The sequence below is a fragment of the Anoplophora glabripennis genome, unplaced genomic scaffold (genome assembly GCF_000390285.2).
Source record: "Anoplophora glabripennis isolate ALB-LARVAE unplaced genomic scaffold, Agla_2.0 scaffold11, whole genome shotgun sequence".
Classification (NCBI taxonomy): Eukaryota; Metazoa; Arthropoda; class Insecta; order Coleoptera; family Cerambycidae; genus Anoplophora; species Anoplophora glabripennis.
Genome location: NW_019416496.1, coordinates 72,473 through 83,819, shown reverse-complemented (window position 1 = coordinate 83,819; position 11,347 = coordinate 72,473). Strand labels below are relative to the sequence as shown.

The window sequence follows — 11,347 nt, the reverse complement described above, 5'->3', positions numbered from 1 at the left end:
AATCTAAAATTTGCGATCACGCTTGGGAAAACGATCGCAAATCGATCGATCGATGAAATTCGGCTAAAATGTTGGAAAAAAAATAATACCGTTAGACAATTAAAACAGATCGCGTTTATTTTGTTGAATGGAGAGAGATGTGTCAAATTATTCTATGAATTTGAATCCCTGCTGGCTACAGATTCTAAAAGATTTTTTGACATCAACTGCATAGAAACGCCAAAGTCCATCTCTGGATCCGTCCCTGTATAGAATAAACATCATTAGGCTTTTTTATGGTATAATGGTATGTTGTAGTATGTAAAGTCTTTTTTCTGTTTTATGATGTGAAGTATGACTATGAGAGAGGTTTCAGCTACCATATGACAACTAAGATCAAAAGAAAAGATATATAAATAGTAACTAGAAGTTAGATATTCAATTCAATATTCAGTCGCGAAAAAAAGCCCATTATATGATTTGATCTCTAGCCATGGAAACAGACAAAATAGGCTATTGATTATATCCATAACAGTAACTAAATATTATGATTATATCCAAAAAAAAAACAGGGTTAAAATGAACTATGACGTTCAAGCAATTTTATTGCATTAATCCAGGGAGACTAGATATATAGTCTTCATGGCATGAATCGTTCAGTCATTTTATATTAAATTAGAGGGTGGAAATTGGAGATAGGGGTGAAAATGCTTCCCTTTCAGTTTTTTTAATTGTAGCTCGAAAACGAAGCAAAATTTTTATAGTTCATAGGAAAAATTATTTAGAGAATTGAATTTTCCATGGAAATAGTTTATTTAAAAAATGTAAAAGGGAAATTNTCGTCTTGATGAGTACAATATGGCTATGTATAGCCAGCCCACCTTTTTTGTTACACTCTGTATAGATGAATATAAAAATTATATTAAAAAAATAATATGAGAAATCTAAAATTTGCGATCACGCTTGGGAAAACGATCATATAATTCGATGAAATTCGGCTAAAATGTTGGAAAAAAAATAATACCGTTAGACAATTAAAAGAGACCGCGTTTATTTTGTTGAATGGAGAGAGATGTGTCAAATTATTCTATGAACTTGGATCCCTGCTGGCTACAGATTCTAAAAGATTTTTTGACATCAACTGCATAGAAACGCCCTCCCCCCAAAGTCAATCTCTGGATCCGTCCCTGTATAGAATAAACATCATTAGGCTTTTTTTTGCGAGTGAAGTCTTATGTTGCCTAGATAATGGCCCAGAATAATGGTATGTTGTAGTATGTAAAGTCTTTTTTCTGTTTTATGATGTGAAGTATGAGAGAGATTTCAGCTACCATATGACAACTAAGATCAAAAGATATACATATAACATATAAATAGTAACTAGAAGTTAGATATTCAATTCAATATTCAGTCGCGAAAAAAAGCCCATTATATGATTTGATCTCTAGACATGGAAACAGACAAAATAGGCTATTGATTATATTCATAAGAGTAACTAAATATTATGATTATATCCAAAAAAACAGGGTTAAAATGAACTATGACGTTCAAGCAATTTTATTGCATGAATCCAGGGAGACTAGATATATAGTCTTCATGGCATGAATCGTTCAGTCATTTTATATTATTAAATTAGAGGGTGGAAATTGGAGATAGGGGTGAAAATGCTTCCCTTTCAGTTTTTTTAATTTTAGCTCGAAATCGCAGCAAAATTTTGCTATAGTTCATAGGAAAAATTATTTAGAGAATTGAATTTTCCATGGAAATAGTTTATTTAAAAAATTTAAAAGGAAAATTTTATGCAAAAAAATAAACAATTTGAAAAAAGTAAAAAATTCGACTTTCTGATTTTTTCTACTTCTTTGCCTCTAGTTTTTTTTTTTTAGTAAAGATAGGTATAGGCATTGCTTCATAGAAAAAAAAGTAAAACTTCCTTCAAAACAAGAGGTTGTAAAGTATTATTGGATGAAAATTGATCGATATATGGCCGCTCAAACTTAGCCAATTTTTCGATTTTCGTCGCGTTTACCCTCATACGTTTTAATTCTCATTTTTTGCAAAAAAGGAAGGAAATAAGACGTTCAAGCATTTTCATCACGAATTGTTCGAAAGGTCATTAAAAAGGAAAAACAGCGAGGTGCTATTAACTTAGAGGGTTGAAATTGAAGATAGGGGAAAAATCACTTGCAGTTTTTTTAATATAGCAAAAAATAAGATTTTTTGATTTTTTTATTAAAATAATTTAATAAAAACTTGAGAATTTAAGTACAATAAAGTTTATTAATAATGTATATACAGTGTGTCCACGGATGGAGTTGACAAGAGGAGAAACTCTTTTGTTTTTGACTTTATCGAAAAATGTCACTCTTTCTGATTTAAATTACATACCCTTTTATCAATATTATTCCAGACCATCTCATCGGCAGAGACAGGCTCATCAGTTGCTCATCACAAAAAACTTATTAAAATGCCCATACCACTCACCAGACAATTTCATGCGACTTTTCCTTTTGTTGGATTATTTAAAATTTATGATGTGCAAAATAATAACAGTTCGTAATTTAGAAGATTTGTGTGGACAAATTTTTCAGAGGGTACAAGAAACAACACTGCAGATGACACATAACTGAGTTCTTGAAGTTCAATGATATGCATATTTAGCAACAAAGACGAAGTTTTTTGATTATCTCTTATAATTAGTTTTCAAATTGTTTTTGCATGTTTAATGTTTAGTAAAAATTCAATAAATAAACTTCTTCCTTAGTTTTAGTGTATCTCTTTCATTGTAAAAAGGATTATTATATTTTTGTACTTTTCTATATTTCTCTTAAATTTTATATATAAATATCATTAAAAATTATTTTTATTTAATTAAAATTATTTTTACTTAATTATTCCTTTTATTATATAATATATATATTTACAATTGGTTCAATTTTTCTCCAGACAGCAAGATTAATTCTTAAACTTCTTTTTTTCTTTTGCAGACAACTTCTTTGTTCTCTTTTCAATATGTTTCTGCAATTTATTCGTTTTCTTTAACTCTTCGTATTTTTCAATCAAACTTTCAAGTTTCTTCACAGCTAAAAACAAGCAAAACTAGTTATATCTGTTTGCACAATATCAACTACGTGTACTTACATTTCTTCTTAAATACAGGCTTTTCCCCTCTTTTAAGTTTTTCTCTCATCTCCATTTTCTCTTCATATTTCTTTTTGTTCTCTGCATCTCGCTTCCGCTGTTCTCTAATTTGGTTATTCTAAAAATAAATTAAATTATTTTATAGTCTAATAAATTTTTAAGAAACATACCATTCTTTGAATCAACAGTTTTATAGTTTTTTTCCTCTCTGGATCAGTACAAGATTTTAGTTCCTTCTCTAACTGCTTTATTTCTTTTTGGCGTATTTCATTTACAAATTTATAATTGGATTTAAATGTCTTATCGTCAAACTGTCCACAAAGAGGATCAAATCTTGGATCTCTAGAAACTGTTTTTTTGGGAAACGATGTAATACCACTGTTTAATTCCTTTCTAAAACATCTCACTTTCGAACTCATTTCCCGAGGTCTATTCTTATTGGCTCTCTTAAAATCGTTCTTTGACTTTTTCTTGGTTTCCCCAAATACAGTTTCGTCGTACAATTTGGAACCCATTTGTTCCTTCATCTTTAACAAATCCCCAAAACTAAGAGTTGACAACTTTTCACGAATTTGTAGCCTCTCTGTTTCTTTCATAACTGATTGATTTTCAGTTTCATTAGCACTACTGTCACTAGATATATCATTTTCAAATTCGAGTTCACCTGACATGTTGGGTCAGTAAAAAAAAAATGGTAAATCTTAAACAGTAAAAAAAATATGAATATGAATTTGTGAGGTTATAAATCAACTACAAAAAGTTAGTCAACTGTCAACAAACAGTTAAGTAGGTCTAATGTCCCGAAGTAAGTATGTATTATGGTTGTAGTTATAACACTACGCATATTTTTAAGGACTTTTTTACGACTTCACGATTAGAGTAAAGTTTATATGAAGAAATTAGTGTATTTATTAGTAAGTTTGCTAGTAATGTAAGCAGACACCACAAAGGGGGTGGTATCACTGAGACACAAATTGAATTCCTCCACTCTCATCTCTCGTCTATATTGAAAAATGACGTCACAAAATCCGTGGAAAAAAATTATCTAACCGAACCGGTCTCTTGTGCTGTGCTACTTCTTTAAAAAATACGTCGCATATTTCGCATTTTAGGAGCTGTGATTATTTTAAGAAATTGACTCATTTTATTTTTTATTAATTTTGAAAGTAAACCATTTTTTTTAATCAAAAAGCTGAGAAAGGTAACTACATTTTACATCTATAATAGGAGTAATTAATATTATAATATTAAAATTTTAAGGTGAAATTATTATAAATTTAACAAATTTATTGCCATATGATATTGTACCGAATTGTATACTGCTTTTGTATAATTTGAATGGCAATATGGATCAGTCACAAGATTGTAAACTTAATAACAGTGATCTGCCTTTGAATAGTTTCAATATTGTTTCGTCGCAGTGTTCAGCATCTTCCTTAGTCTCAGACGATCAGTCTTTTGTTGTCTTATGGAAAGATGGAGATAACAAATCATCCAAAGAAATTTACCCTGAATCTACAAGTAGTGAATTTATTGAAGTTCAATCGGCATTAAAAAAAGAATCATTGAAGTTAGAACATTCAAGTTTTGCAAACGAGATTAGGTTACAAGCTGAAAATGATTTGTCCGTTGATGGTCTAAGTAATCAGAATGAAAGAAAAAATATGGAGAGTGCCAAAATGGACCAATCATTACAGTTACTAAATATGGAACAGATTAAAAATGAAATTGTAAGTTTGTGTGTTCGAAAAGTTTAGTTTTTATCATTTCAGTATTTAAAATTTTATGTTTCTTTCCTTTAATTAGATACATATTAAAGAATTTTTAAAAAATATAGGATACATCAGATGTTATAAGTATACCAACTTTGACTAATGACCTCACTCCAGCAGAACTTGAAAAGAAAGTTTCTGAAATTGTTGAAGAAAATATTCGACTTAAAGGTAAAGACCTATATATTTTGTCTATACATGTGCAATTGAAAAAGTACTAACATATATTTATTTTTTATTAATGCATTTTTTAGACACAGTCCTCGGGAATAACAAGACCATGAAGATGCAGTATGAAAGAATTGTAAAATGGCAATCAGATGTGCAGAAGGTACATCAAACACATAAGGAAAAAATTATTGAAGCTAAAGAATTTATAGAAAGGGTATTATAAGACTTTTTTAGTTATGCACCTTTAATCTTGTAAAATTGTTTTCTTTTAGTTGAAAAAGGAAAATTCCAACATATCTCGTGAATTGGAGCAGTTGAAAGCAAGTAAGAAAACCCAAGAAGAGGAGGTAAATTCTTTAAAACAGGCGTTAATGGAAAAAGAACAGTTCTATCAAGAAAAATTGAGTCTCATAACTAAGAATATAAATGAGAAGAAGGAACTAAAAGAGACAGAATTAAACAAGAATCTGACTGTAGAAAATACAGAATATAAGGCTAAGTTAATTTGTGCCTATAGTAAAATTGAAGAATATAAAAAAGAAATTGACAGTCTACAAAGAGCCTTACACTCTATTAAAAGCGAATTTCAGGAGGTAATTTTTTTTATTCTCTTAATGTTTTTATTTTAAGGTAGTGCAACAGTTTTCCCATTTTTCCTATGTTAAATTTTAATCTAAAAAAAACAGCAAATTAAAAATCAAAGTGTATTACGTTGAACGGTTCGCTGCCATTGTCTAGTGAGGTTTTCTGTGCCCTGCTACCATTTTTATGGCTTAGAAATGAAAAGTTCACAACAAGCAACTTTTTATCTCTACATAATCTATGAAGTAATGTTCACAGAGAAAATGTGCCATTCACTTAAATAAGTGATAGTCTGACTCCTTGAATTTTTTTTGGCCGCTTTTGATGAACTATTAAGTGCACCGAAGGGATATTTCATTCATTTTATAATTCAAAATTATTCTATTTTTGGTGCAAATATTATAGAAATTCATTAGGGATAAAAACTCAAGTATTTTTACTATTCCAGATGTACTCGGGATCGCATACAGAGCAGTCCAAAAAATAAAAAAATTATCTAGCATACTTTACGATTATACTGAGTAAATAAGTCGTAATAAGTAATTAATATTTTTTCAGTCCGATTTTTTCTAAAGTTCTCATATCTTATTCGAACATATGAGTTGTTACCGGAGCGATCTAAAAAATATTTTGATACTACTGAAGACCTGCGCACAGAACACGTAAAATGTCCATATATTTTTTTAAGGCCAAACAACTTGCTACCAGTAGACAGCAAGAGATGGCCAGTATTCAAAACCATTTGGGAAATACTCAGGTTACGTTGAGCAAGGTAGTCTGCAGCAGAGCAGAGGCCTATGCTCTGATCGATAAATTGAATAAGGAGAGTCTTGAGTTGAAGACAAAATTGGAAAGGTCACAAGCTCAGGCAGAAGAAATATTTGCGCTGAAATCACAGGTTAACCTTAAACACATTATTTTCTTCATAAAGTCATTGCTTTTTTCGGTTACAGCTAGAACTGTACAAAACAGATTTTGATATAGAAAAAAGTGCCACAGCAGCCATTAAAATTGAGAATGAGAAACTTTCAGAAGACATTCAGAACTTGCAAAATAAAAACCAACAATTGCAGCAAAAAATTAAGTATATATGTGATAATAACTACATCGTACCTCGAACCCAAAATGAATCTACTTCCGCCAAACCACCTCCATCTCCTGATGATGTAAGTTTATAAAATTATAATTGAAATTTATGTAAATATGGTTACAAAGTAATTTGCTTAATATATTAATTTTTTGAAATGTAATACATGAAAAAATATGTTTCAGCAGTGTTTCCTCCAGTGACGCTATTATGTATTGTAAAGCCCTCATCTATCAAGAAAACCTAGTGCCATAAAAAACTTGTTACCTCTATATCTATTTTTTTAATCTGAAACTTTCAAATATCTCGAAATATAAGCACATTGAAATCTTAAATAGGAACCCCCATTTTTTATTGTAGACTCGGATTCTTTGGCTAAAACTATGTAGAATTTCCTTAGAACAATTTAATAATTAGCGTTAATGTATTTACTCCACGGAATGATTGAATTTTGATTATGGATATTTTTTTCGTTGAACGCATGTTTTAGAGATTTGAAGTTTCAGGTTAAAAAAATCCGATTTATATATATATATATTTTAATGTTGTGGTTTATAATGTTCATACATAACTTATGTTTTTATGTATTTTTATTTTATTAAATAAATATAACTAACAAATTGTAAGAAATATTATCCTGTTCTCAACAGCTTAGCTTCTTTTTTCTCTTGTAATTCTTTCTTCTGTTGTTCCACAATTGCTTTTCTTTCGATTAAAAATTGCTCGTATTCTTTTCCATCTAATTGTTTAACGACCTCTATTCCACACGATTTTGCTATACCGCATATCATCTGACATATTTCTTCTAAACTTTTTACTTCTAAAGGTGGATCCTCCTGTTTAATCTTTGCTATTTCGTATACGTGTTTCAAAGTTACTTTTCCAGCAATTTCATTACCTAAAATGTGATATATAAATCATGAGAATTAAAAACATTATATTATAACCTGCTTCCATTGCACCTCTTTGAATTCCTGCGGCTTGTTTAAGAAAATATGTAACGGGAGGTTTGTGAATTACCATCTCGTAACTTCTGTCGGGATTTACTTTTACTCTTGTAGGCAACGGAATTCCTTCTTTTATTTCTTTAGTTCTTTCATTGAAATCTTTACAAAAGGCTGCTATATTGATACTTCTCTGCAATTATTATTTTCATATTAATATAGAAATTTATAATAATAGTATGTGTCCTACCTGACCTAGCATGGGACCCAATGGAGGACCTGCAGCAGCCATTCCGGCAGGTATATTTGTTCTTAGTTTACCATGCTGAACTTTATCCACTACCTTTTTCAGGCTTTTTAACTTTGCTGCTGCTTTAGACATATTTTTTTACTATTCTTTTATAATATGTATTTATGTATATCATAAACCAAACATAATCTTAATCCAATTCTTCCTTGATTCCTAACCTAACCTCAAAACAAGAAAAAGGATGAATTTTGTATAAAAACGAGAATTCATTGTCGCCATCCAATTTTAAACAAAAATCCCTGCATGTTTTTTAAATTTCCCTGAATTGACAATATTTTTCCCTAGATTTATTTAGAAGGGTAGTTTATAAGGTTATAAGTGGAAAATTAAAATTTGTCAATTCAACTACAATTTACATTTAAATATATACATTCGAAATGAACATGTATTTTTGGTGGACATATATATAAAATCGTAAATGTCAATCAATTTAAGGAGTTCGCGCCGCTATTTTTGGCATTAAGCGTGGCCTCGATAATTTGTGAATTGTGACCGACGGGGAGTATAAGGAGTCGCCGTTGTAGCGCCAATGCACTGGTGAGTCTAATGACTTACGACTTACACGAGCACTTTTTAATATTGATTAAGAAATTAGTGAAAAATAAAAATTATGCCTTTACGTGACAGAATGTTTCACTTTTCTAACTTAGGGCCTTTCGATTTGGCAAATATAGTAGCTATTAGTAGCTAATAGCAACTTAGAGACTCTGAATTGATATTAGTTGTTAATAGGTACTATTTTTGAAATACGAAGCCCCCATGGAGTCTTCACTCCATGTATAAAATTCACACATACATAACTAGTGTTTTAAGACTTGTTGTCTTGTGTTTATCGTGCCACTGTCACTACTGCTAACTTCATTATTAAGGCACATTTGAACTATTTTTCATATTCATTCGATTGTTGTAATTCGAGAAAATGCAAATTTTAAATAATTTCAAATCTATTTGGTTAAAACTTTTTCTCATAATTTTATTTCTAAACGGAATTGAATCTAATGGAGATTTTGTAATAAATTTTAGCGCCGCGAAAAGTTTAATTTGTTTTCAGTGCATCTCTACAAACGTTGAAAAAGCACCATTATGTGGTGTTTCATTCTTCAAATTGACAACCCCGAAAGAAAAATTGAATTTAACCTTTCAGTGCCCTCCAAACAAGCAAGATTTTTGCTACACGCAAGTGGAAGTAGTCAGCGGTGTAGTTAAAACATCTAGAGGATGTTATGGAAATAAAGATAAATATCAGAGTAATATTAAAGTAGGGTGTTCTACTTCCAACGATAACAAGAAAATACTCTGTTTTTGTAAGGACCATCTGTGTAATAGTAGTAACAAAACTTTTGTACAATTTTCTTTTATAAGTTTACTTTTATTTATTTATTTAGTGTTATAATTTATCTAAATTCACAAAATAAATATTTTATTCCGTTATTATAATTTACAAATCATCCAAGTCATCAAATTCTTCGAGGTCTGCATCACTGGGCTTTTCCTCCACTGGTATATATTTGGGCATCTGCATAAAACAAGTCACAAAATAATCTCGCAAACACCAGGGACTGATCTTAAATAGAGTATGATAAAAAGCATAACGTAGGGGTTGACATTTGTATATCACTTTTGGATATTTATCTAAAAGCGTACACTCAAACACTCTGTACATTACATTATCCTCAATTTTAACTGGTTCTGATGGTGGTTTGATGCCTGACAAATAGATATTGTATCTCTTGAAATAATCGCTGTAAAAATTATGTTGCTCAGCTGTTAAATTATCGTGCATTTCTTGCACGTTTTGCAGTTGATTTGCCATGATGTTACTTTGCATTGTAAATGATCCTGGGATAAAAGTTACTACTTTTACACCATATTTTCCTAGCTCTACACGGATTCCATCACTCCAAGCTGTTAATGCCGATTTGGTAGCTCCATAAACGGCTAGGCCTGGAAGTGTTGCTTGAGAACAGTGACTTGTAACTGTTATAAGCCTCCCTAAAAAAATATTTATTTTAACGATAAAGACGCTTGTGACTGCCAATTACTTGAAAACGCAGATGAAGTTATCTGATCTTTCTTAATCCTGTAATTAAAATGTTGACTATAATTCACATAGTATTTACCTTTATACTGCCTTAATAATGGACAAAGTGCTTTTGTAAATTTTAAAGTTCCCATTAGATTAACATCAATTTGCTGTTGAATTAATCTATCAGTTAACCATTCGAATTCTCCAAAAACCATAACACCAGCATTATTGATTACAGCATGGAGTGCTATGAAGTATAAAATTAGTCATTAATTAATTTACTAATTTCGTAAATAGAAAAATACTTACAATAATCAGCATTTTGATCTAAATAATGTTCTAATGTTTCAACAGCAGCTTTTATGCTATAGGGATTCGTTATATCTAACTGAATCTGTATAATGTTGCTGCCATAGAGATTCCTTATTTGCTTAGATCCCTTCGATTCTAAACTTAGAAACCCTGCCACGACAGTGTATCCCATATTTGAGGCATGTTGAGCTATAGAAAATCCTAAGCCTGAGTCACAACCAGTAATCAATACCACTTTTTTCTTAGATGGTGTTAATTTTTCAGTTGTGCGAGATATGAAAACTAAACTTACTGTTGTAAGTGTTAACACTGATAGTGTTTTGAGGGGTTGATTTGAAATGATACCATGTTTGAGAAGCACTATCATTCCCAGGATTCCTGAACCGATTGCAGTATACAATTCGTTTACTATTTCAAAGGCTATGAATAGAGTTTTTGATAAAGATCCCATTTTTGACATTGAAATATATAGACTTATTATTTGATCTTTAATGTTTTTGGATTGTAATGGATGAAAAATGTTCACCAGAATTTAGCAGTCACAGTGACATCCATAACATTAACTCGGCAACATTTAAAATAATTAATTTATACTTAAAGAATTGTTTTAATATTTATAATATTTGTGTTCTCAAATATATCAGAGCTTTTATCATTTAATTCTTACTTATTTAGTTCATTTTATCAACTTTATTTTGTTTCATAACAAACGCGCCATTAATCGATTGACAGATGACCATTGAAAGCTAAATAAAGTTAAAAGTAGAAAAAATCAAATTCATTGACAATTTCAGATCAGCAATAACCATTTTTTATTTTTTGATATCTGTTAATTTCAATTTTCAGGCTATTCTTATAATTAGAGTAAATATTATTTATTATTTTAATAAATTGATCGGATTAGTTTGATAAAAATAGTATTATTTTTTAGATCGAGGGGGATTATCCCTCTTTATCCTGCCTCATCTCGTGTAGGCCTGGACAGCCTTCGTAGGTGGGCCCCATCCGTCGTCTACCCCGACC

General features: G+C 30.4%; 4 protein-coding genes across 5 annotated transcripts; 1 reads left to right on the top strand and 3 right to left on the bottom strand.

Moving 5' to 3' along the window:
- Positions 1-204: 204 nt before the first annotated feature.
- LOC108907917 (ribosomal RNA processing protein 36 homolog) lies at positions 205-3,881 on the bottom strand. 2 transcript variants are annotated; one of them, XM_018711766.2, is made up of 4 exons: positions 3,291-3,881; positions 3,121-3,238; positions 2,904-3,062; positions 205-244 (listed from the first exon to the last, which is right to left on the bottom strand). In XM_018711766.2, the coding sequence occupies exons 1-3, from the start codon at positions 3,789-3,791 to the stop codon at positions 2,935-2,937; spliced, it is 747 nt and encodes a 248-aa protein (XP_018567282.1). In that variant the 5' UTR covers positions 3,792-3,881; the 3' UTR covers positions 205-244; positions 2,904-2,934. The 2 variants fall into 2 exon arrangements, with proteins under 2 accessions (XP_018567282.1, XP_018567274.1); XM_018711758.1 differs by lacking the exon at positions 205-244 and having other exon boundaries at positions 2,880-3,062; positions 3,291-3,880.
- A 415-nt stretch (positions 3,882-4,296) lies between these two features.
- On the top strand, positions 4,297-7,267 carry LOC108908243 (optineurin). The gene is made up of 8 exons (XM_018712210.1): positions 4,297-4,321; positions 4,542-4,850; positions 4,958-5,063; positions 5,147-5,277; positions 5,336-5,656; positions 6,334-6,543; positions 6,599-6,811; positions 6,918-7,267. The coding sequence occupies exons 2-8, from the start codon at positions 4,785-4,787 to the stop codon at positions 6,933-6,935; spliced, it is 1,065 nt and encodes a 354-aa protein (XP_018567726.1). The 5' UTR covers positions 4,297-4,321; positions 4,542-4,784; the 3' UTR covers positions 6,936-7,267.
- An 18-nt stretch (positions 7,268-7,285) lies between these two features.
- LOC108908250 (39S ribosomal protein L11, mitochondrial) lies at positions 7,286-8,191 on the bottom strand. The gene is made up of 3 exons (XM_018712223.1): positions 7,927-8,191; positions 7,680-7,869; positions 7,286-7,630 (listed from the first exon to the last, which is right to left on the bottom strand). The coding sequence occupies exons 1-3, from the start codon at positions 8,056-8,058 to the stop codon at positions 7,365-7,367; spliced, it is 588 nt and encodes a 195-aa protein (XP_018567739.1). The 5' UTR covers positions 8,059-8,191; the 3' UTR covers positions 7,286-7,364.
- Positions 8,192-9,340: 1,149 nt separating this feature from the next.
- On the bottom strand, positions 9,341-11,051 carry LOC108907807 (estradiol 17-beta-dehydrogenase 2). The gene is made up of 3 exons (XM_018711615.2): positions 10,322-11,051; positions 10,107-10,259; positions 9,341-9,978 (listed from the first exon to the last, which is right to left on the bottom strand). The coding sequence occupies exons 1-3, from the start codon at positions 10,782-10,784 to the stop codon at positions 9,425-9,427; spliced, it is 1,170 nt and encodes a 389-aa protein (XP_018567131.1). The 5' UTR covers positions 10,785-11,051; the 3' UTR covers positions 9,341-9,424.
- Between the last annotated feature and the right edge of the window lie 296 nt (positions 11,052-11,347).

Coding starts and splice junctions, on each gene's coding strand:
- LOC108907917 (XM_018711766.2), bottom strand. CDS start 3,791: ATGTCAGGTGAACTCGAATTTGAAAATGATATATCTAGTGACAGTAGT. Junction 3,239..3,290: donor AACTGTTGATTCAAAGAATG/GTATGTTTCTTA, acceptor ATTTATTTTTAG/AATAACCAAATTAGAGAACA. Junction 3,063..3,120: donor GCCTGTATTTAAGAAGAAAT/GTAAGTACACGT, acceptor GCTTGTTTTTAG/CTGTGAAGAAACTTGAAAGT.
- LOC108908243 (XM_018712210.1), top strand. CDS start 4,785: ATGGAGAGTGCCAAAATGGACCAATCATTACAGTTACTAAATATGGAA. Junction 5,278..5,335: donor CTAAAGAATTTATAGAAAGG/GTATTATAAGAC, acceptor GTTTTCTTTTAG/TTGAAAAAGGAAAATTCCAA. Junction 5,657..6,333: donor TTAAAAGCGAATTTCAGGAG/GTAATTTTTTTT, acceptor TATTTTTTTAAG/GCCAAACAACTTGCTACCAG.
- LOC108908250 (XM_018712223.1), bottom strand. CDS start 8,058: ATGTCTAAAGCAGCAGCAAAGTTAAAAAGCCTGAAAAAGGTAGTGGAT. Junction 7,870..7,926: donor TGGGTCCCATGCTAGGTCAG/GTAGGACACATA, acceptor TAATAATTGCAG/AGAAGTATCAATATAGCAGC. Junction 7,631..7,679: donor AAGAGGTGCAATGGAAGCAG/GTTATAATATAA, acceptor ATCACATTTTAG/GTAATGAAATTGCTGGAAAA.
- LOC108907807 (XM_018711615.2), bottom strand. CDS start 10,784: ATGTCAAAAATGGGATCTTTATCAAAAACTCTATTCATAGCCTTTGAA. Junction 10,260..10,321: donor AGATCAAAATGCTGATTATT/GTAAGTATTTTT, acceptor TATACTTCATAG/CACTCCATGCTGTAATCAAT. Junction 9,979..10,106: donor ATTATTAAGGCAGTATAAAG/GTAAATACTATG, acceptor ATATTTTTTTAG/GGAGGCTTATAACAGTTACA.